This window comes from Sceloporus occidentalis, unplaced genomic scaffold (genome assembly GCF_023333645.1).
Source record: "Sceloporus occidentalis isolate IW3139 unplaced genomic scaffold, rSceOcc1.0.p SCAF_15, whole genome shotgun sequence".
NCBI classification, from domain to species: domain Eukaryota; kingdom Metazoa; phylum Chordata; class Lepidosauria; order Squamata; family Phrynosomatidae; genus Sceloporus; species Sceloporus occidentalis.
Window position 1 is genome coordinate 6334517 of NW_028316995.1, and position 24981 is coordinate 6359497.

At 41.8% G+C, this 24981-nt stretch overlaps 1 protein-coding gene across 2 annotated transcripts in view; it reads left to right on the forward strand.

The window, feature by feature from the left end:
- The window catches only part of LOC149303184 (spectrin beta chain, non-erythrocytic 1-like), a 63524-nt gene extending 52015 nt beyond the window's left edge, over positions 1 to 11509 (forward strand). The window contains exons 29-35 of one of the 2 annotated variants that reach the window (XM_089481622.1): positions 1484 to 1680; positions 2036 to 2148; positions 2231 to 2297; positions 8764 to 9002; positions 9822 to 9995; positions 10255 to 10297; positions 11294 to 11509. In XM_089481622.1, the coding sequence (XP_089337748.1) occupies positions 1484 to 1680; positions 2036 to 2148; positions 2231 to 2297; positions 8764 to 9002; positions 9822 to 9995; positions 10255 to 10297; positions 11294 to 11509 (1049 nt within the window). Of the gene's footprint in view, positions 1 to 1483; positions 1681 to 2035; positions 2149 to 2230; positions 2385 to 8763; positions 9003 to 9821; positions 9996 to 10254; positions 10298 to 11293 lie in introns of those variants that run through there. The other variant, XM_089481623.1, reaches the window with a different exon arrangement.
- The last annotated feature ends 13472 nt before the right edge of the window (positions 11510 to 24981 follow it).

Genomic DNA, 24981 nt, shown 5'->3' on the forward strand with positions numbered 1-24981 from the left:
ATCTCACATTGCAGAACAGGTGTAGATAGAGCTTGTGATCTAATGCTTACCTTTTAAATAAAGCCATGTGTTATTTGAAGCTAAAGAGCTTTCCAGGAAGACTTACCCAAAATGCACAGACCTGGGACAAGCAACAGTTTTGTTTCATAAAAAGTTTAGTTTTCACATTTTTCTTGTCCTTGGAGACAAAAAAAAGGTACCCGGCAAATGCCTTCCTCGGTTCGTAAACACACGAAGACTACCGTATTTGCTCGATTATAAGACGAGGTTTTTTTCAGAGCAAATGGCAAATGCTCTGAAAAATACCCCTCGTCTTATAATCGAGGTCGTCTTCTAATCAGACCTCGATTAGGTTGCCAGGCTGCTTACCGGTGCTTTGGTCGCGAGCAGCGTCTCTTCTATTAGCAGCAGGAGAACAGGAAGCTAGCACAGTCCTCACATAATCTACCTCCCCCTCCTTCCTCTGGGGGCGGGGCCAGAGAAGTTGCTCGCACAGCCGGGCCCCTGCAGAAGTCTTCGAGTGGGGGATCTGCAGTTCAGGTAAGGGGGAGGGTTTTTGTGATTAATGTGTGAAGTATGTGTGATTAATGGAATGAATGAGTATTTAAATGTTTGTGAATAAGTATGTGTGTGATAGCATGGATGTGTAAGGTGGGTGGTGGTGGTAGCATGGCATAGGGAGGCTGTACTCACACTCCTATCATCCCCAGGTTCCAGCATGTATTGGCTGCCTTGACTTGATAGGAGTGTGATTGTTGTTAGCAGTTATATATATATACCTCCAGAAATGCCCTTTAACCCCCTATATGCCACTCTGCCCCATGATCTGCCTTTTAACCCCCTATATGCCACTCTGGCATATAGAGGGTTAAAAGGCACATCATGGGGCAGAGTGGCAACCCTGGGGGCAGATGTGCATAACTGGGGGGGCAGGTTGGCAAATAAAAGGAAATGAAAAAATATATATATTTTTCTCAATCATAGCTTTTATTAGATATGAAAAAATTGTTTACATGCATTAATATTTACTAGTAAAACTTTTTTTTCCTATAGGGTAGTCTTATATTCAGGCGTTTTGTTTTTTTCCTAAATTAATATTTAGATTTTGGGGGGTCGTCTTATAATCAGGGTCGTCTTATAATCGAGCAAATACGGTATTACTGTCCTTTGTAAAGAATCATTTTACTTGGTCTATTAATCTAATTTCAAAGTGCGTCAACTACTTGTGCTGCCAATATCACATTCAACAGACTAATGTTTTTTATTTTCGTTTTAGTTTTACCTTGGCTTTTACACTCAATAGTGCATATGGGAATGTCTGAGTATAAACCTTGCATACCAAAGTGATACAACTTGTTAACAAAAAAGCCACAACTTTTTCTTTAATTTTTCAAAGTAGCTGTTATATGTTATATGTAAGTTTCCCTCTATTAGTGAAGGTTGCTGTTGTTATTTCTGACCGGTTTCTGTTGACGTATTGCAGTTCTGGAGGTGCACCAGTTTTCCAGAGATGCAAGTGTTGCGGAAGCCTGGCTGATGGGACAGGAGCCATACCTATCAAGTCGTGAAATAGGCCAGAGTGTGGACGAAGTGGAAAAACTCATCAAAAGACACGAAGCGTTTGAGAAATCAGCAGCTACTTGGGATGAGAGGTTTTCAGCTTTGGAAAGACTTACAACGGTATTTAATGAGCTTAGTCTGCTTTTGAATTGAAAAGTAAAAAAACTTAAGTGGTAATCAGCAGAAGCAGCATTGCTGTATGTTATGTGAATAATTGGCTAATATGCTTGTTGATCCAGTATGACATCTGAATGCCTCAATATAGTGGGTTATTAAATGCATGTAAAGAAGATAGGGGTTGCAATGTCTTATTTCACCATACATCTAACATGAATGTCATATGTTCTGCATTCATAACTTGGCCATTTAGTTTGTCTTTACTAAATTAATTTGCAAATATTTTCTTCAGTAAGTCACACAGCAGTGTCTCTTTTCAGTTGCTTCAAGCTATTACTGATTTAATATGTCTCTTTAGTTGGAATTGTTGGAAGTACGTCGACTACAAGAAGAAGAGGAAAGAAAGAGAAAGCCTCCTACTCCCGAGCTTAGTCCGAAGGCGTCCGAGGAAGGGGAGTCTCCACAGCAGTGGTAAGGAAATTAAATGATTGTGTTGAACCCGGATGCTGACCTTGGAGTGCTCCATCCTTACAGGTCATTTCTCTACTTTCAGGGACGGGGCCAAAGAAGGAGAACAAGTTTCTCAAAATGGATTGCCGTCTGACCAGGAGTCCCCACGGGTTAGTTACCGATCACAAACCTACCAAAACTACAAAAACTTTAATATCCGAAGAACAGCCAATGACCGGCAGTGGTCTGGACTGTGACCTCAAGATACTCCGTTTTAAAGTCATTGTGCCCTTTAACTTGATCCCCAAAACGTTATGAGCCGTGGTGTTAATCTTTTTAATAGATTCTCTGTTTCACAAACAGCTTTAATAATAGGTACATGATGTTAGTGAGTTTAGTACTGTACATAACACTTTGTGTCAAGGTGGATGAATGTTGGGTAGATTGCCTCTGTGAGTGCCAGTTGGGGTGTTAGAAGAAACAAACAAACTCTAGCATGCTGGTGCTTTTGGTTTTCACAGGTAATTTCCCCACCAAGTTTCATATCATCGCAGGCTTAACTTGAGTATCAGATGTATCCCCACTGGCAATCATAGGGTTAAATGAGGCATACGCAGGCCTTCCAGCAGAGGCCTACAGCTCCTATCACTTTAGGGAGCTTGTTTATGGGAATTAAAATGGACAGTCACATTTGCTTGATGACCCAACTGGTTTACTTGTGTTTTGGCACCCAGTGGACGCGTGTCTTGCACCTCTGACTCCCTGATATTGAATGTGTTTCATCATGATGCCTTTGTGACATAGTCTGTATTATGTTGAAACTGAGAGGTGGTCGCTATATCCATATATATATATATATATATATATATATATATATATATATATATATATATATATATATATATATATATATAGCCTCTCTGGATATTAAGGCTCGAATTCCCAGGCACAGTGCATCCTGATAATATTTAGTCCGTTCTCACTTTTGCGTTCCCTTCCAGGCATCATTAATCACTTGTTTTTTGAAGATTAAAATATAATTTTGTATATGTAATGTAGGCCCCCTAGGCAGGAACTTCCCTGAGGGTTAAAACCTCAACCATCTTGCACCACAGGATGGCAAGGATTAATAGGAGTTGTACTATTCCAGCTGCTCACGTTACCTAGTTAGTAGCATATACTGCTTGTGGCTCTGCCATAGCTGAAAATAGCCAGTGTTCAGTGTCTGTGGGCAGCAAAGCTATAGGTTAATGCCCCCCCTTTATTATGGCATTGTCAGAGCAAGAAATAATTACCAGTGCCTGTCCATCATCATCATCATCATTATCATCACTTATACCCTACACGCCATGGGCAGGACATGTATACATGAGATATAGTTTGAAACATCTTTTTTTTTTATGGCAGTAGATGACTAAAACTGTTACAGGCTATTCTTAGTATTTATAATTGTATACACTTCTAATAACAAGACAACATGCGTATATACCGTATTGGCTCGAATATAGGCCGCACTTTTTTCCCCCACTTTAAGTCTTTAAAGTGGGGGTGCGGCCTATATTCAGGGTCTATCGCCCGACCCCCGGGACATGCAGTTCCGGGCGCCAGGCAGGCAGCGGAGTTAGGATGCAGATCCCCTGCAGCGGTGCAGGGGGCCTGCATCCTACACTCTGATGCGCTCAGACAGCCTCCCCTGCCAGCACTTTCCACGGTCACCGGCTGCGGCGATGCGGGTAAACAGCCTCCGCTGCCGGCACGTCTGCACGATGCGCTTTAACGGGAGGTTGTTAAAGCACATCGTGCAGATGTCCCGGCAGCGGAGGCTGTTTACCCGCATCGCCGTCCGCACGATGCGTTTTACCTCTGCCCCCAAGACTTACCAGGGCAGACTCCCGAGTGTCTTGCGGGGCCGGCGGGGGACATCTGCGCAATACGCGTTTACAACTTCCGCTGCCGGCATATCCGCTGAGTGCCGGCACCGGAAGTTGTATACGCGTATTGCGTAGATGTGCCCCGCAAGACACCCGGGAGTCTGCTCTGGTAAGGGTAAGTCGGGGGGGGGGGGCAGAGTGGTAGCATATCTCGGGGGGGGGGGACAGTGGCAGCATATCTCGGGGGGGGGGGGGGCAGAGTGGCAGCATGTTTTTTGGTGCTTTTTTAAAGAAGAAAACTTTTTCTTTAAAAAAGCACCAAACTTTTAGGGGGCGGCCTATATCCGAGCCAATACGGTATATGTGTATGTGTGTGTGTGTGTGTATATATATATGTATGTATATATATATATATATATATATATATATATATATATATATATATATATAATATGACACACACACACACTGTCAGAACGAGATACGTTTCCCTTCTAAATGATTCGCTTCATTTTCCAAGCAGGGATTGTGTTCTCACAATGGATTTTGTAACGCAGCCCACGCTGTAGGAAATCCTGTTCTTTCGTGCGTTGTTGATATGTATTTAAGAGTACGGGGCTCGCTGCTCTGTTTATATCAGGGGAACCCTTTGAAGACAACATGCCCTGAAACTGATGATATTTCCCGTAGAAGGACATGTAGCGATAGGACTCTGGTATAGCTAATGTTTTCAGGATGTTTTTCAATGAAAAAAGGGAAAGACAATGATTTAAGTGCAGGTTTTTGCATTTTCTTGTAGCACATAGAAGGTTCGTCTTCAGCCTTCAGAACTCTTGGCCCCGGGGTTCTCAGAATTCTGGGAAAAAGCCAAGCCACGGTTATTTACTTTTCTAAAGTTTCATTTCTCCATTTTAGCCGATTCTGTCTTTCATTCACTCGCTCCATCAAGCACCTGTCCTGCTAGTTCAGCCTGGTTGAATTACCCCTATTGTCCCTGCCAATTTTATACCCGGATAAGCATTGCTACTATGGGCAGAATCCCAGGAGTGGGGAACTGGCCATCTTGCCCCAAACCTCTGATGTCCTTTGCCATGTGAAAGCTTTCTTGTGGTTTGAGGTTTGTTCTGATGGCTGAACTTGCTCCAACACACTTTAAAGGGAACGCTGTTTCTGCTGTTGCATTATGTTTGTGTAGCTCTTAACGATTTTCTTTCCACCACCTTATGCCATTTCCATCCAATGTATTGTTCCCAATGATTTCTTTTTCACATGCATGTCTTTTTCCTTATTTTTTTCCTTTAACAGGGTAGCAAAATGTTCTTTTCTTTCTGATCATGTTTTCCCTTTCTTCCATTTTCTTTTGCGTATAATAAGCTGTGCACGATTGTTGGGTCTCTTTTCCAATCAGCCTAAGATGCTAAAATGGAACAGAGTTTCTCTCTCTCTCTCTCTATATATATATATATATATATATATATATATATATATTGCTTTGCAAATAATAAATATATTTGGCTGTCTCTAATATAAACATATATACATTCATATTATTTATTTTCGATAAGCTATATTCTATTGTAGTTAATGGAGAATTTAATTGCTATTTTATTTATATATTTTTTTAATTTTTACTGTATTGGTTCTTAAATCAATAATTGGTTCAGAAACTCCGGTCTGTAAATTGTATTTTGGATACGTGAAAAGTATTAAAGGACAGACAATCTCCACGGGTTCCTGGAGCCAAAGGCATTGTCTGCCCCTTAAGAAAGATGCACTTCTTTACTGCGCTGAATACCGCTAACTCCCTTACAGCACGAATGGAGCGGCGCTCATCATCTTACCGTCATTTAATTTTTAATCTTTGTCCTTCTCCGTGTTTATTTTTGCATGCACCAAGCATGTTCACATTAAAGCTTGTTACGCTTGTACATTTCACATTTTTTTAACCCATTTGTGCGTTGTTTCTGTTATAGGGTTATTAAAACAGTGTATGTGTGCTCTTTGCTTTAAAATGTCGACATGAAGAAACACATTCGGGGTCATGTTTGTGTTCGCGGTTACACTTCACTTACTTGATAAGCTGAGAGGATCGTTTAACAAACGGCCAATTCACAGGAGTGTAAAATATTTAATCTCTCCGAGCTTGGCTAAATAGTAAATTGGGCAATCCCTAGTGAGCTTTCCCGGTAGGAAGGGCTGCTTTAGGTGCCCAAAATCTTTAGGAAATTATGCACTTGGACTGTTGAGAATGCTGCCTGTACCTAGAACGTTCCAAGCTACAGTGATCTGGGTGCAAACAGTCGCTCGCGGCTCTTAGAAGAAACAACTCCATGATGATCTAGATCCATACGTGGTATGTTAGTGTCCAGGTCATCAGCATACCTCTACAGTTAACTTAGATACACCTGCTGTTTTGGGAATGATCCCAGTCTAATTAAGAATAATGGTGTGTTTTCCCCCAGAGACGTTGGTTACTTTAAAACGTCAACGTCCGGAACCCTAACCCCGCACTGTTTCTGCTCGTGGCGGAAGCTGTCCATGTGCTGTCCAACAAAATGGCTCTGCAGAGTATTAACGCTACAGAGCGAGGGGGGGCTGGGGACATCAAAAAAGGAATAGTCTTGTAAAGATGACTGCCCCTTTAAATCTGAGAGAAGAAGGCGTTTGGGCGTTGTGGAATCTCTGCTTTGAGATATTTAAAAATGGGCTCCATGGAAGCTGAAGAGGTTTTCTTGGTAGTTTTAAAATCGTGAAAGCACGTTGTCCACCTCTTGTGAAGTTATGTGGCCAGTTCACTACCATTACGTTTGGTGATAGAAAGAGGTGTCTGCGGTCCCGGAAGCATTATGTGACTCTGCATCATCTTCCATCTTTTCTATCACCTTTGACTAAATCTTTTGGACCAATATGCTTATAATCACTCTTAATTACATTTAATATGTAAGATTTCGGCCCCGTGTATAGTTACAGGATGATTCATATATGTGGTTACTCCAAACCGCACTGAGCCGTTTCTGCTGGCAATAATCCAGACTCCCTCTGATTCCAGTAACACAAGTTTAGGTGGAAAAAACGGGAAGAAATGAAAAGCGTTCTTATTTCCGTAACAAATTCCCAGCTGATTTCGCTGTTACGCTGGTTCATGGGGTCACGTCGTATACATTAGTTTACTGATTGTTAGTGTATATCTCATGGTTACATCGTCTCTTCAAAAGAATGATGGCCGGGGTAAAGAAGACACGTTTCAAAAAGTTATTTTATGTCTTCATTGCTTCAGGAGTACAATAGTCATTTTAGAACACAAATTGAAGCGTGTATAGATATAGATAATTTATTTAGTGAGAATGTATCGTTGGAGGTGTAATAAGCCCTGGATGAATGCAGACTTGTAGATGTTTTCACATTAAGATTGTTAAATGTTACGAAGTCACTGTTTAGTTTTGTTGTTCATGTCACTATTGTTTTGTTACGTGGCTCCATGTTTCTGGATCAGACGAGTAATCTAAAGGCAGTCAACCAACCCTTCCCATGCAAACATTTATCGTATACATGTCTCGCGGAGATCACGCGTGGTTACGGGGCTGCCAAGAGCAGTTTACATAAGTCAGGGTTTTTTGGCTACCTGCGCTTAATAATTTCAGCCGCATTTCAATGAAGCAATTAAGCTCTTGCTTTGTATTTTTTGGCATAAAACTTGGCGCATAATGTTTGTAATACACTAAAGATTAGTATGTAGCACCAAGCTTCAGTAACTCTCTAATACCACACCCTGGGCTGCTACAGTCATACTAAACAACGGCAAATAATGATACAAATACGTAACAGAGACTAAAGCTGCACCTCCGAAAGGGAAAAAGCTATTAGTTTTCCATAGTCAATGAAATTTGAAAGGCTCCTGAAGACGTCTCCAGCTTGACCAGTCCCCTGCTGGAAACCGGGTTCTAGACTGTCTCGGTCCCAGCGTGCGGCCAGCAACGTCATCCACAAAGCAAGTGATGGGCAAGGCCTTGGTTCTGTCTTTGTTTGGGGGTAAATAGTTGTGTGGTGTTGAGTGACTGTGGTGGTTCTCTCAGTCCTTTTAACATAAGTCCAGTCCATTCTAACGATAAGCCTGAAATGGCCTGGTAAACCTGTCTGCCTCTCCTTTGTTTTTCCCCATCTGTTCTTTACAAAATTGAAATAAATCCAAGCTAACTGGGATGGTGGGAATGCATGGTATCATTTCCTTTAATCTCTGCATGTCTTGATTGTTTTATCCTTGGAAAACAAGCATTTTCAGAAACAAGATACGTCCCTGTGTTTTTAGAGTTTCTGAAAAAGCTTTTTTTTAAAAAAAAAATAATGCAATCTGTTGATCTCTTATATTCCATCTGTTAATTGGTGACATTCTGCCGCTCCGAGTTGTGGAATATCTGTACGGCACGCTGTGTTCTGTAAACATGTTTGAAGATGGCTGCTGTTTTATGCAATGCTTGAAAGAAAAAATGTCAAGGTGCAGTAATAGTAATAGACCTGATGCCCTATTTTTGTCCGTGAGATTACTAATCATAACCCCTAAATTGTTCCCTTAATAACCAACGTCCGGTGAATTAGAGCAAGTTTACTGCACCTCCGGCATTTCTTTTAGCCTTCGGCATACAGCCATCATATGCTTTGAATGCCAGGAGGATGGGCATAGCTCTTCATGCCCACTGGTGCTCAAAGTGTCAAATATTGTTAACCCTCGTTGAGCTGCTCACTGACACCGTTTTCCTGATGTTTTTAGATGGCAGAAAATGCTGACACCAATGAAATGGTTAACGGATCAACAGAACAGAGGTCAAGTTCTAAGGAATCCAGTCCCATTCCTTCACCGACCACCGATCGTAAATCCAAATCCGGCATGCAGCCTCAGACGGCCTCCACCCTGCCCGCCAAGACGCAGGAGCTGCCTTCCGCCCAGTTTGAAGGCTTCCTGCATCGCAAACATGAATGGGAGGCACACAACAAAAAAGCCTCAAGCAGGTAGTTACCACCACTTGCACCTGATGTAAAGGTTACGTTTAACTGCATAATGATTGCAAGAATTTCTCCATCACAGTTGCACTTTTCTTATGGGAAAGATTTAACGGGTTGGGCAACGCGTGTTAAACCACGATTTACCACCATCTGACTTTGGGTGAAGGGAATGTGTCTTCATCCACAGCTGCTATGGCGTTACCAAACCATACTATTGCTTATTGACAGAGTTTAATGCGACGTGTTTACCTATAAAAGGTTTGTTTCTGAATGGAAATTAATCTTTTTCTCTCCTAATCCATTGCAAGTGCTTTATCAGTTGTTTCCTTGCAATGGCTGCCGCTGAGTGGGTTATAAAGAGAATGCGAGAACCACAAGGACTTCCCTCAATCATTACCAGCACCTCGCACATTGTTACTGTTCCACTAAAGCAAATAATACGGAGATATATATTTATAAGTGGTTGAGTAACTCTTTTTGTATTAACTTGTTATTTATTAGCTGTATCTTACCTTCTACACATTGCTAAAATAATAAACACAAACCGTATAACATCTTGTCCCAATGCTGGTGTCTGTTTATATATTTCATAGTAGAAGGAATGTCAGTAATTAGTCTTCTTTTGTATTGAAGCCAATATAAAACAGGTATATGATTAGCATAGAAAATAATGTTGTAGGGAAAAGGTCCGTGTAAGTTAATAAAACTTTATACTTTATGGTGTGAATAGCCTGCAAGCATTTACTGATTGTGTAAGGAAGACAGTGTCACTGAGATTAATTGTTGATGACTATACTCATGATATGTTCTTTGTCTGCTATCTAGATCCTGGCATAATGTGTACTGTGTGATAAACAACCAGGAAATGGGATTTTACAAAGATTCCAAAAATGCTGCATCCGGTATCACATATCACAACGAGATCCCCGTCAATCTGAAGGAAGCTGTCTGTGAAGTAGCAACAGACTACAAAAAGAAAAAGCATGTGTTCAAATTAAAGTAAGTGCTTATCTCTCTGATCGTTTAAACCTAGCAATGGATCCTCCGCATTCTATGCTTTACCACAAGGCAGCATGGATTAGGATTAGTGTCCAGTAGACACAGACAGACATTGCGTATATACGCTATTACAAATATGCAGCTGCCAGAGGTATTGTAATATGTGATGGTAATAAAAGCATTAGAAAATAATTTACTTTTAATATGCTGATGAATTTTTGCACTGCACAACTAAAATTCTTTAATTTTTTCCCCACAGATTAAATGATGGTAATGAGTACCTCTTCCAAGCCAAAGATGATGTAAGTTTTTTCACTATGTATTTGTTTAATTGATCTATTTATGATTTTTATAAAGGGTAGATGTAGACACACATTACACCAACAGGGTCTTTGATGACATCACATTCTTAATACATAGACATTAATATGTAGATGGTCCCCCTTTGCCGCTATAACAGCTTCCACCCTTCTAGGAAGGCTTTCCATAAGATTTTGGAGTGTGTCTGGGAATTGTCGCCCATTCATCCAGTAGAGTATTTGAGTCAGGCACTGATGTTGGATGAGAAGGCCTGGCTCTCCATCTCAATTCCAGTTCATCCCAAAGGTGTTTCAAATGGTTGAGGTCAGGGCTGTGCGCAGCCGGTCAAGTTCCTCCACACCAGACTCATCCAACCATGTCTTTATGGACCTTGCTTTGTGCGCTGGGGCGCAGTCATGCTGGAATAGAAAAGGGCCTTCCCCAAACTGTTCCCACAAAGCTGGAGGCATAGCATTGTCCAAAATATGTTGGTCCCCTTCATACCAAGATAGTTTGGACAAAGGAGCGGAGATTGCAAGCCATCGGTACCTGACCTCACAAATACTCTACTGGATGAATGGGCAAAAGTTATGGAAAGCCTTCCCAGAAGAGTGGAAGCTGTTATAGCTGCAAAGGGGGACCAACTACATATTAATGTCTATGTTTATGTCCATTTAGAATGCAATGTCATAAAAGTCCCTGTTGGGGTAATGGCCAGGTGTCCCAATACATTTGTCCATAAAGTGTATGTGTATTTATAATATATGTGAGAGAGATTGTATACAGTCTGTGTAACTATGGGTAAAGACAGTAATTCTATTGCAAAGTATTTTTTCACCCCAGCAACAAAAGGAATGCTCAGATGAGCGGGAACATACCATCCGTTCCTTTGATTGCATCAATTTTAAAACTTTGTGTCAGTATAAATGTTTATAAGTAACCCCGGTATGACCTCCTGCTTGTGATTAAAAAGTAATGAGCGACTCATATCTCCACAGGAGGAAATGAACACATGGATTCAGGCCATTACAAACGCAATCACATCTGACAAAACCGAGGTGTCTCTGAGCACACAGAGCACCCCAGCGTCCAGCCGTGCCCAAACCCTGCCCGCCAGCGTGACCGTAACCACCGAGTCCAGCCCTGGCAAGCGAGAGAAGGACAAAGAGAAGGATAAGGAAAAGAGATTCAGTCTCTTTGGGAAGAAGAAGTGAACTACATCCTGAAATTTCAATAGAAAAAACCCACTGCACTTCTATTACATTTTCAGTAAAATGTCAGCATGCGAGCTCAGAACCAATACCTTACTCTGTGCCTAATGTTCCCCGATGTGATTAAAATGTTTTATTTATAGGATCATTTGGAAGCAATATGCCAATAATAATAAATCAAAGTTTGAGGAGCGTTGGGCATATTCTGTTTTGTGAAAGAGGACCATGATTTCTTTTTTTCCCCACTTTCCAAAATGATTGTAGATTTACCTTAATATTTAAACATGTCCTCAATTGTGTGAGGCTGTCTTGGAAACGACCCACATTTAGATACGCAGATAAGCAAGACGGCCGCGCTTTAATGGGAAACGTCCTCGTAGCAGACCGATGTAAAAAGTTTCGAATCACATCTCCACTTTCACTCACCGAGGTTGGCAACGCCCAGTTTTGATAACAAGAATCCTTAGTTAATGATCTACCTGGTAAGAGAGCGCAGACATTAATTTGCCGATAGATTGACCCTGGCACTTATTAACACGAACACATAGCTTTCAAAAGCATCACGCGTGAAAACCCCAAATGTCGGTGTTAAAGAAGGATTAGCAATTTTAAATAATCTGTAATTTTAAAACTTTTTTTTTTTGCTGAAATACACTATATTGTACGTTTCTGATTTAATCCTAGTACAAGCTATAATAAGGCTAGATGTATAATAAACTCTTTAAAATCATCAATGTTATATGTACAAGTGGAAATGAAGCATTTACTGGAAAAAAAAAAGTAATGTTACTCAGTTGATTACTTGCTTGTCAGCTGCAGCACTCTGTGTTATAATTTTTGCTACATTTCTTTGCTATTTGATACATAGTGTGCATTTCTCTGTCACTGTAACTATTGTAATGATTAAAATTTACATTTTACTGCACAATCAAATGACATTTATTAGGAATGATACCCTCTCAGTAACTGGGCCTGTAGCCAGAGTCCGGGAACCGGCTTTCAGTTGAATGGATCTGTACCTCTAGACTTTACCCTATCTGTTAAATATATGCGATGTCATTAAATGCTTTTAAAAATGACATATACCGGGCGGCTTTAGTTTGTCTCATTGCTTGTTGTTCCAGTTTCTGGGGAATCGGTTTACTGTGGCTAATGCTGTAACGAGCTGTTTGTCTGCACATATAGGGCATGGAGCCTTATACGTTTAAAACATCCACATACACTTGGTTTGAATAAAGGAAACGTTCTTACCGCATGGCCGAGGTCGGGCTCATCTACCTCGCTGTTATAATCGTCCATTTCATCTGTATTCTGCATTCATGTTGAACACAGTTTGATGAGCATCGTCCTCTAATTATGCATATAGGTCTGTATTTTTACTGATTGAGCGCCAACAGATTTACTTAGTGTTTTACAGTATAACAGAGGCGTACAGTGATAATGTAGTCTATAGTCAATTTGATTGAGGTACAATAGGTGGAAATACATTAGGAATGGAAGTCCTTCCCCATGGACCTTACTGTCTAATTGCTGCCTCGCTTGTTCGTTACCCCACCATGTTTGCCCCAGTTGGTTCCTTAGTTGTCCACCCTGCACTATTTTCTGAAGAAAAAGCCCGGTAATTTTATTTGTTGCAGTCCAAAGTTGGGTTCCTGGGACTGCAGGATTGTTAACGGGCCTCACACATATATGTATTTAACGACAAATAACACCACCTAGGGGTGAAGGTTTGTTTTACTGGGAAATATATAAATGCAGTTAAATAGTCGAATTATTCCATATACCCTTGAAAGTGTTTACTGTGAATGTAAAAGGTAGATGGAGCCCAGCTGCTTTGTGACTGGCCCGCGTGGCCTGAGTTTTCTAGCGCTGGCTACCCTGGCACTTGTTGAACATGATGAGAGGGATGAGGAAGCAGCATATCTTTGCCAGTTACAGAAGGTACCTAAGACAAGCAGGCCCGGACTGGCCATCGGGCAAACCGGGCATTTGCCCGGTGGGCCGGGCCGGATTGACTTAGGGGCTGATGGAGCTGCAGCTCCAGGCCCCTGCCTTAAAATAGGCCCAGTCAGGACCAAACTGACTGGGCCTATGCGGCCTCATTAACGCAGGGCATAAGGGGCACCTGCCCCTTAAGCCCGCCGCAACTGCGACTGGGTCCGCCACTCTAAGGGGTCGGGAAGCCCCCAGCAGGGCCGGCCTTACGGGTGTGCGGCCGCACAGGGTTTAAATTAAAACATCGGGAGTTTTTTTTTTTTACTTTAACATCCTCCATGTTAAATAACGTTTTTGTTAACTTTATTTAACATGGAGGATGTTAAATAAGTTAAAAAAAAAAAAATTAAAAAAAATAAAAACCCTGATGCCCTGCGTTAATGCGGCCGTAGAGGCTGCATAGGCCCAGTCAGTCCGGTCCTGCCGCGGGCCCGGTCGCAGTTGCTGCTTGCTCCGGCAACAAGGTAAGTAGGGTGAGGGAGGGGGGTGCAGTGAAAAGGGGCAGAGGGGGGTTAGATAGTGAGAAATGGGGAGAGGGGATAGCTAGTGACAGGGGGTACATAGTGAAAAGGGGTACATAGTGAGAAGGGGCAGAGGGGGGTTAGATAGTGAGAGGGGGTACATAGTGAGAAGGGGCAGATAAGATGGGGAGAGAGGGGGTAGTGTGAATGCGTATGAGAATGAATGAATAAATGTGTGGATGAATTGTGTGAATGTGTATGACAATTAATGAATTCATGTGTGGATGAATTGCTTGAATGATTTGTGAGACTGCATTAATGAATGTGTTAATGATTTGTGTGAATGAGTAAATGCAAAGATGGTACATGAAGGGTGGGCTTTAACAATAAATAAATAAATAGATATGGGCTGCTCGGGCTTAAATGCCCGGGCCTGTTTTTTTGTCCCAGTCCGGGCCTGAAGACAAGGTTACCATATTAAAACTCATAAATGTCTCTTTACCAATATCATTCATCAGCCAGCACTTGGCACTTTAATAAAGCTGTATTTATATTAAATATATGCACTTTAATGAGTGATAGCTGAGTTCCCGCTTTATATAAACATCCTTACCCATTTAAAATGCAGGGGGGGGGGGGGATTCTGCACACATGTCCCGCTTCCCATTGCAAATGCACTATACTCGCTGCCAGTCAGCTCCAGTGTGAGTAGCAGGGCTGCATCTTCCTCTAAAGAGAAGTACTTTTATTTTTTTTGTCAGTAATATGCCTTCATGGGGCTGCATATGGATACTGATGTGTCTTCTTAATATCTCCTAGAATGCCGTAACCCTTAACAGAATTGATTTAGTGACATAATAACTAAAAACACAAAAATATGTAATACGGACTCTTCTGCTTGTGGATCCAAGTGTTTCTAATAGTCGTGTTTTGGATGCTTTTCTCACGATTGTAAAGATCTGCTGGAACCAATAAACGTTTGTCACTTTCTGCTCCTAAAAACTGCGACAGGGTGTGAAATATTAACCAATGCTGACCATGTGACGCCACACAAGTGTCCCTGACAAGGAGCAGCAGTAGCCTTAAGGGCCTAAATCCCCGCGTCCTCCCCAATGTTGGTCAGCCGTAAAATGACAGAAAATTGGTTTGTATTTTTCGGTTTGTAATTAAAAAATGTTTTATTCTTCTAAATGCCACACATGTTACATAAAATGGCATCAACAGGTCACCGTGTGAAAAGCCTTCTAATCCCCCTCCATTACACCGCTAACTATAGCCGTTAAGAGTAAACTGGTTGATTTTGGCCACTTCAGATGTTGGGAGGTATGAGATATTTTCAAGGCCAGTGGGTGCTCTGTATGAAGCCAAGGGGTGCACTGTGCATTTGGAGGGCTCTGTACGAGGCCAAGGGGCGCACTGTGCATTTGGAGGGCTCTGTATGAGGCCAAGGGGTGCACTCTGCATTTGGAGGGCTTTGTACGAGGCCAAGGGGTACACTGTGCATTTGGGGAGCTCTGGACTTCTCTAGCATAAACCTCGGTGCTCTAGCACAGTGATGTCTTATGATGTCCCTATGCAGCCACTAGAGGGAGCCAGTTTCAAAGATCTGTGCTGTGCTAACTAGTATGACGTTTAATGTGACGTTCATACACATTCATTAAAGCACTTTGGAAGGTTGATGACTGCTAAATAAATGAAACTACAAAGTGCAAAACAGAGGTTATGCCTGGTGCAAAGGCTGTCCCTTATGCTGGCTTCTGGAGGGTGACACAATGAGTATCAATCAGTGAATAAACACTGAACTTTAATACCTGCTATTATATTTCATCAATGCAAAGACAGTGAAATATAGAAGTTGATGCAGATAAGAACATTTTGGTCCATCTGCCTGACTTTCCTGTTGAAAAGATTCAATCCTTTAATCAGTCCTTGGCCATGTCTTAGATTCAGGACAGCCATATGGCTACCCTCTGTATGTTTAAAGTCCTTTACTGTATTACACTGCTCTTTTCAAAATTTCACCATATTGAAAAAAAGACAACATATCGTACACATAAAGCTATGGTTTGCGTGAGATTACTTGTGACGTCTACAAAATGAACTATACCCTTTATACAGCGCTGACAAAATGTTCTGGGAAGAAGAAAAAAAGTAATTGAAACAATGGTGTGATCTAAAGGTCCTACATTAAAGATACAATAACATGTTTCTCACCCAAACCTCCGAGAGTTCCTTTGGTGTGGCTTCAGTGCAGTGTCCTCCTCTGTTTCCTGGGAACATCCCTAACAAACAGGTTTAATGTTTTGGCAACAGTATCCTGGTCAAGGGACCAAGCCCTATGAATTACACATTTCAATTAACACAACAAGGAAGCTAGATAGATAAATAAATAGCCCTGCTTCGAATATTGAAGATGTGGGGATACAAGATCATTGATTGGTAGGATTTGCACATTGTGAAACGACCCTAAAACACACAGCCAAAGTCATTAAGAACTATCTTCAGCAAAAAGAAGAACAAGTTGATGGAAGTGATGGTATGGCCCCCCACAGAGTCCTGACCTCAACATCATCGAGTCTGTCTGGGATTACATGAAGAGCGCGGCCTAAATCCACAAAAGAGCTTTGGTTAGTTCTCCAGATGTTTGGAATAACCTACCTACCAAGTTCCTTAAAATAAAACTGTGTGCAAGCAGAATTGATGGTGTTCTGAAGGCAAAGCGTGGTCAGACCAAATTAATTTGATATAGATTTTTCTTCTGTTCACTAAATAAACTATTAACATATCTATTTGTGAAAGCTTTCTTGCATTAGAGCTTTTGCACAGTTGTGTATATATATATATATATATACACACGGATCAGCCATAGAATTATGACCACCAGGTATGTATATATATATATATATATATACACACATACACAGACACTCACTGGCCACTTTATTAGGTACACCTGTTCAATTGCTTAACACAAATAGCTAATCAGCCAATCACATGGCAGCAACTCAATGTATTTAGGCATGTAGATATGGTCAAGACATCTGGGAAGAAAGGGGATTTTAGTGACTTTGAACGTGGCATGGTTGTTGGTGCCAGATGGGCAGATCTGAGTATTTCAGAAACTGCAGGGATTTTCACGCACAACCATCTCTAGGGTTTAAAGTGAATGGTCCGAAAAAGAGAAAATATCCAGTGAGCGGCAGTTGTGTGGACGAAAATGCCTTGAGGAGAATGGGCAGACTGGTTCACAGATGACAGAAAGGCAACAGTAACTCAAATAACCACTCGTTACAACCAAGGTAGGCAGAATACCATCTCTGAACACACAACACGTTGAACCTTGAAGCAGATGGGCTACAGTAGCAGAAGACCCCACCGGGTAAATATACAGTTGGGATACACTAACTCAATTAGTGTGTAATTTCTGACCATGAGTGCCAGAAAATAATAGGACATGCACATAGAAGCAGTACAGCACTCTCGACCAATGGAAATATTAAGTACCTCCATAAGCTCACCTCCATATGTTAAAGGGAGGGTAGTCTCAGTTAAATCTTTGCTGACAAGGGAAGGGAGCAGTAAAACAAGATAATGGACCTCACACTACATGACTACAGAAAGAGATGGGGAGAAAGGAGAGACAGTAGAGAAAGTAAAGCGATAAAAAGAAAGATATATAGAAGATATAATGAGGAGGAGAGAGAAAGGGGAGAGGTAAAGAGAAGGGGGAGATAAAGAGGAGAGATGGGGAAAAGGGGAGAGACTGAGAAGGAGGAGAGACAAGGACAAAGGGGACATATAAAGAGGAGTGAAAGAAGAGAGAAAGGGAGAATGGGGTAAACAATTAGAAATGGGGGGATAGGGAGTGATAAGATAAATAGAAAAAAGTGAGATAATGAGAGATCAGGGGAAAGGGGAGAGATGAGATAAAAAGAAGGGGGAGATAAAAGTGAAGGGAAAAGACATAAAGAGAAAAGGAAGAGGTAGCGATAAAGGGGAGAAAAAACTCAATAGGGGGAGAGATAAAGTGAAATGGAAGAGATAAAGAAAATATAGAAATAATGTAAAAAGGGATCAAAGAAAAGGGGGAGAGATGGAAAAGGGGAAGGGGTAGAGAAAGAGGAGAAGAGATAAAGAAAAAAGGGTGGGAGATAAAGAGAAAAGAGATACAAAGAAAATGAGGACAAAGGATAAGTAGAAGAGGGATCAAAGAGAAGGGGAGAGATAAATAGAAAGAAGAGAGAAGACCTGAGAGTTTAAGATGAACTATGGGTACAATCTGGGTGCTGGGTAAATCCGGAGGATGCATTCTGGGCAATTCCTGTGTGTCTCTGTGTGATCTGGATGTGGGGCAAATCCTATCTGTGCAATCTGGCTGCTGGAACAAGTCCCGTGGGTGCAATCTGTCTTTTAGGCAAGTCCTATGTGTACAATCTGGGTGCCAGTGGTGACCTATGTCTGCAATTTAGGGTTTTTGTGTATAATTTATTTGATCTACACCTAAAATATACATATATGAGAATGAGAAAAGAGAAGAGATGAAGAGAAAGAAAGGAGATGAGAAAAGGGGTAGATAATGAGAAGGGGGTCAATAAGGAAGAGAGATAAAGCGAAAGTAGAGGAGAGCTAAAGGGAAAGGGATAGATGAGATAAAGAAAAGGTGGAGAGTTAAAAGAGAAAGGGGGGTCAAAAGAGAAAGGAGAGTGAGAAAGGTTGGAGGATAATGAGAAAGGGGAGAAATTATGAGAAAGGTGAGTGATGGGGATAAACAGGAGAGTGAGTGTGTCTTTTGAAAGTGTTTATATTTAAGGCAAGTATATCTAAGGGCAATGAAGTGATTGGCTGCAAGGGCAGGAGTTTGTATGGGCAGTGTATGAGTATATGTGTGGATTACTGTTTTGGGTCTAAAGGGTATAGAATTATTCACTGTAACACGTTTAAGGCCTGCAGATTTTTTAAAGCAAGTTAAAGAAAAAAAACATTTTTTTTAGCAGATTAATAAAATCATGCTTTATACCTTATCCCCTTTAAATATTGAATACACTGAAGAAAAAAGTCTACCCTGTTTTGTATCTACAAGTCAATTTTACAATACCTTTTATACATTCTTCATTATCTTAATTATTTTTTTCGATCTCAACCCCTCCCGCCAAGCAATAAAGATAATCAGATGTGTAGGATAAACCACTCCAATACTTTAATATTGATTTTAGAGATCTAAGCCTGTGTTTAAGTGATTAGAAATCAGCCAGCAGAGCTCCATACTCTGGTGTGCATATAAGATACTCACATTTTATTCATTAATTGCACAAATTAATTATGAATTTTGTCAGTGCTCAGTTTATTCCAAGACTGAAAACATATATCACATACAAGACATACTGCGGCACAGCTCTGAACACTAGAGGCATAACGTATAGAGTCAATGATAAAAACAATCCACCTAAAAACTTGATCTCTTAGTTATCTTTTGGTGACCGAATTTCTACTTTAAGGGAGGACACTTTATGGAAAATTAAGCTATATTTATAATCATCCCTGCCCTATATAATGCGTTATTTTTTAGAGGTGTCTCTGGTTTAAAGGGAAAAGAAAAGTTCCCTAACTTTTGTGAACTTGTGAATGATGTGACATGAATGAGCCCATTCACAAGAATTCAGGCTGCACAAGAAACACTAACAATACCCATAGGCTTCTTCTATGTGGAATGCTGTGATATGACATCATAACCCAGTATGCTGTCTTAGGGCGCACCATAAAAACACCACTGAGGTCTGCACAGACCTCCATGTATAAACAAGCCTGTTCTGAAGGAGATCTGATCTTCCAAACCAGCCTGCCGACGGTTGTAGCATACTAGGGATACCAATAAGGCGATCAGTGTCTGGTAAAGCACCCTCCAGACCTCCTGCTGTAGACCTCATTGGCGTAAAAGAGCTGCTGTACAGCATGAGGGAATGATGTCATTATATAAATCAAAAAGTGCAAAAATTCTAAACATTAAACGAATACAATACCAAACATATACCGTATTTGCTCGATTATAAGACGAGGTTTTTTTCAGAGCAAATGCTCTGAAAAATACCCCTCGTCTTCTAATCGGGGTCGTCTTCTAATCAGACCTCAAATAGAGTCTGATTAGGAGACTAAGATCCAGATCCCCCGCACCGCTGCAGGGGACCTGGGTCCTCCTGTCTCACCCCCCCCCCCCCCCCCATCATACACACTTACCGGTGCTTCCTGCTGTATTGCCGGGGCAGCGGGTTGACGTCTACGCGATCCGCGTAGACAACGTCCGCTGCAGCCGGAAGGAGGTGTGGCTAGCAGCGGGGGTTGTCTGCGTCCGTCGCGCAAACCTTCCCCGACTGTCAGAGATCAGAGTTCCCCGCACCGGAACCGCACCGGTGCGGGGAACTCTGATCTCTGACAGCCGGGGAAAGTATACGCGACGGACGCAGACAACCCCCGCTGCTAGCCACACCTCCTTCCGGCTGCAGCAGAAGGCGACGTCAACCCGCTGCCCCGGCTGGAAGCACCGGTAAGAGAGGGCTGAGAGGGGAGGGGAGGGGAGAGTGTGTGTGTGTGTGTTAGTTAAATGGGGGTATAGGGTGTGTGTGTGTGTGTGTGTGTGTGTTAAATGGGGGCATAGGGCATTTCTGGAGTGGCGTTAAGGGGGCATTTAATAGAGCACTCTGCCTCCTGAAATGCCTTATACACCTATATGCCACTCTGCCCCATAATATGCATTTTAACCCCCTAAATGCCAGAGTGGCATATAGGGGTATAAGGCATTTCTGGAGGCAGAGTGCTCTATACAATGCCTTTTAACTCCCTTAATGCCACTCTGCCTCCTGAAATGCCTTATACCTCCCTATATGCCACTCTGCCCCATAATATGCATTTTAACCCCCTAAATGCCAGAATGGGATATAGGGGTATAAGGCATTTCTGGAGGCAGAGTGGCATATAGGGGTATAAGGCATTTCTGGAGGCAGAGTGGCACATAGGGGGTCAAAAGGCATACCATGGGGCACAGTGGCATATAGAGGGTTAAAAGGCATATCATGGGCCACAGTGCCATATTGGAGTGGCAAGCCTGGGGGCAGATGTGCGTAACTGGGGGACAGGTTGGAAAATACAAGAAATAAAAACAAAAAAAATATTTTTCTCAATCATAGCTTTTATTAAAAAAAATAGTTTACATGAATTAACATTTACTGGTAAAACTTTTTTCCTTTAGGGTCGTCTTATATTCAGGCTTTTTCTTTTTTTCCTAAGTTAATATTCAGATTTTGGGGGGTCGTCTTATAATCAGGGTCGTCTTATAATCGAGCAAATACGGTAATCCTAATCTAAAATTCCTTTTAGATTGAATTCATTTTCATAGGAGCTCTCGTTAAAGCAAAGACTGGAGATACCTGCTGTGAACTACCATCCACAGCAGCTGGACCGACAGTGAAGCAATTTTAAATAATACCGGAGCCTAATGTCTGGCTGAACATGATGAGAGTTTTATTCTACAGCAGTAAGAGGGACAGACGTTGCCTACGGAGCGGCTTTTCTCTGCCTCTGTAAACTAAAATAGCTCCAATGCCCTGGGGAATTCTACACATAAAACAACTCTTCATTTAATACAGAATGAGGCTGTAGCCTTGGGGGTTGTTGCTGTACTAGTCCATAGATTACAAAATGTTCAAAGGAAGCAATATGAATAGAACCTTTTCCTGTATGAATAATGACCCTTTTACAAGTTTTTTGTGCTAACTGGTGGCTATCAGACAGGTACTTGTCCAACTGCTCCTGAACTGCAACTCCCAAGGTATTCAGCTACAACCGGCTCAATTTGTAGGACCTCAACACCTCTTTGGCCTTTGTGTTATGTTCAGCCCTAAGCCCAGCCCATGCGCTATTAAATTATCACTCTACAATAACCTCTACCACTTCTGCTGGAAGTATATATTAAAAAATGTTTTTCATGATCACCTCCTTACATTCTCCTCTAAAATATATTTTCTTAAACATATTATACACTTCACCAGGTTGGACCATCTTTTTGCCTTCATTCTTCGTAGCATACTTTCTATAGGATTGAGATCTTGGGACTTTGGAGGCCATTGGAGTAGAATGAACTCATTGTCAAGTTCAAAAAATCAGTTTGAGATGATGTGAGCTTTGTGACATGGTGCATTATCCTGCTGGAAGTAGCCATCAGAAGATGGGTACACTGTGGTCATAAAAGGGATGGACGTTGTCAGCAACAATACTCAGGTAGGCTGTCCTGTTTAAACAATGCTGAATTTGTACAAAGGGGTCCAAAGTGTGCCAAGAAAATGTCCCCCATACCATTACACCACCAGCTTGAACTGTTGATACAAGGCAGGATGGATCCATGCTTTCATGTTGTTTACGCCAAAGTCTGACCCTGCCATCTGAATGTCTCAGCTAGAATCGAGACTCACCAGAGCAGGCAAAGTTCTTCTAGTCTTCCATTGTCCAATTTCAGAGAGCCTGTGCGAATTGTAACCTCAGTTTCCTGTTCTTAGCTGACAGGAGTGGCACCCGATTTGGTCTTCTGCTGCTGTAGCCCATCTGATTCAAGGTTTGACGTGTTCAGAGATGGTTCTGCAAACCCTGGTTGTAAGGATTGGTTGTATGAGTTACTGTTGTCTTTCTGTCATCTCAAAACAGTCTGCACATTCTCCTCTGACCCCAACAAGGCATTTTCGTCCACAAAACTGCCGCTCACTGGATATTTTCTCTTTTTATGACCATTCTCTGTAAACCATAGAGATGGTTGTGCGTGAAAATCCCAGTAGATCAGCAGTTTCTAAAATACTCAGACCAGCCCGTCTTCTCTTCTTCATGTCTTCAGAACAAACACAAAAACGCACTCTTCGTGTTCTTTTTCATATTCGCCCGAAGACGAATGCACAAGTCTATTAACAAGCAATTGAACAGGTGTACCTAATAAAGTGGCCAGTGAGTGTACATGTTGGCTTTTTTTTTGATGTTACAATGTATCTCCAGTAAACCGTATGCTATTTTAGTAGCCAGTTTTGCCTCTTGGAAATCTTTGCTTTCAAAACTGAGAAAATGAATACAGTCTGTATCCAATTTACACCTAAAAGACCCTCTTTGCTATTGGTGATACACAGTGGTGTATTTTGGCCAAGAGCTGTGCTAGGCCTGACCCACGCCAGTCCCTCAGCCACCTCCACCCCACCCCACCCCGCCCCGCAGCTCTGTGACCTCCATCCTCTGTGTGGAGCGCTGGGATATGATGTCATACCTGGCACGTTGCATTTTAAGGACACACAGCGCCAAGTAAGCTTGCCATTAGTTTGTGCAGGCTAGACAATGTCCTCCATAGTTTATATGGGCTGGTTACAAGGAAGATCTCTGATCTCCCCACCTGCCCATGGAGCACCGGGGAGCCTGGTGGCCTAAAAGGGCCCTGGTTATGCAGCAGAGGGTATGCCACCATATAATACATATGTAAATGAGACATGACAGTCTTGGGTGATCTTTTTATATCTTAGTTAATATTGGATATTTTTGCTTTTTTTATGCTTTCAAGGTCACTGAATGTTTTCCAATGCATATGACCCACATTTTTCATAATATTGTGTTACAACCAGGGCCGGCGGGCAATGAGATCAGTTTGAATGATGGCTAGGGCTGAAGTGGCATATAGTAGTATGCAGTGATGTCAGCCAGCAGTCCAGCAGGCACTTGCCCCTTTGCGCCAGGTGGCCTGTCCAGGCCTGGATACGACCGACTTTAATCAAGAGATTTTCTTTAAATTCTACTAAAATAGATGCACTTCAGAACCAGAGTGGAATTTTCCTGCTTTAGAATAAATATTTATGCAGCTCTAACCAAAAAAGCATAGAAAATTACGCAGGAGAAATTTTTATCATGGGCACACAGCAAAGAAAAATATACAAAAATGTTCTTATATTAATATTTATTAAAATATAAATAAAAGTTACACTAAAGTGTGTTTCAGACTTTGCAAGAAAAAGGCTGTTCTAATGCTGTCTCCTATTTATGATATTGTGTGATATTGTTAAAGGGGACGCACGGCAAGCTTTCATTCCTTCCTTCCCCTTATATGTATGTATATATCCTCAGTTACCTCGTAGCCCTTGCCCATGCCAGTCTCTGGGAGTTACTCCTTGTTGCCTTGTTCCTGAGTCCTGCACAGGTTTATGTAGTAGGAATAAAAATAGCCTTTGCCTTTGGTTTCAATTGACAAACGGGGCCAGGGCTGGACTGCGCCACTTACCTGATCTGCCACTCCAGATTGGAATTGATAAAAAAATCCCATTTATATTATTGCGCGGGTGAACTCATGTGCCCAGACGCCACACCAGTAATTAGTAACCACAGGGCCCTGGTGTGAGAAAATTGCCCTCACAAGCAACATGTCCACAGTGCTACCTTTGGACCCAAACAGCTTGTCTGTGCCATCTTTGCAATCAAAGAGCTTGTCTGTGCCACCTTTGCCCCCAAGCAATTTGCCAGTGCCCCTTTTTTCCCAAACAGCATGTCTGTGCTACTTCTACCCCCTAACCATCCTGTATGTGCCACCACTGCCCCTTAACAGCCTGCCTGTCCCATTTCTGCCCCTAAAATGGGGTGGGAGTCATTCGGGTAAAACATTCAGCAAGTCATTACATAGAATCTTCAAATTGGGCTCTTAATATTTCAAGAGTCTCAGGGTCAGCTCATTTAGAAGGTTCTGGGGACTGTCTCTTATACTTCCCGCTCAGGAGGTATAAGGCCATGCAACCTGTTGTGATAAAAATAGTTAAGGAGTTGCTTCCATTGGGCTATCACTAGCCATAAGAACCCAGTTGGAGAGTCCGTTATGTTCCAATTTTGCCTCAATTACTATGTCTGGAACTCAGAGGAAGACAGAAGTGTAATTTCATTAGCAGAGTCAGGCTAATAAATTTGCTTTATTTGCAGAGGTTATTTGTTGGTTTCCACAAACACAATTCAGGCAGTTGGGGC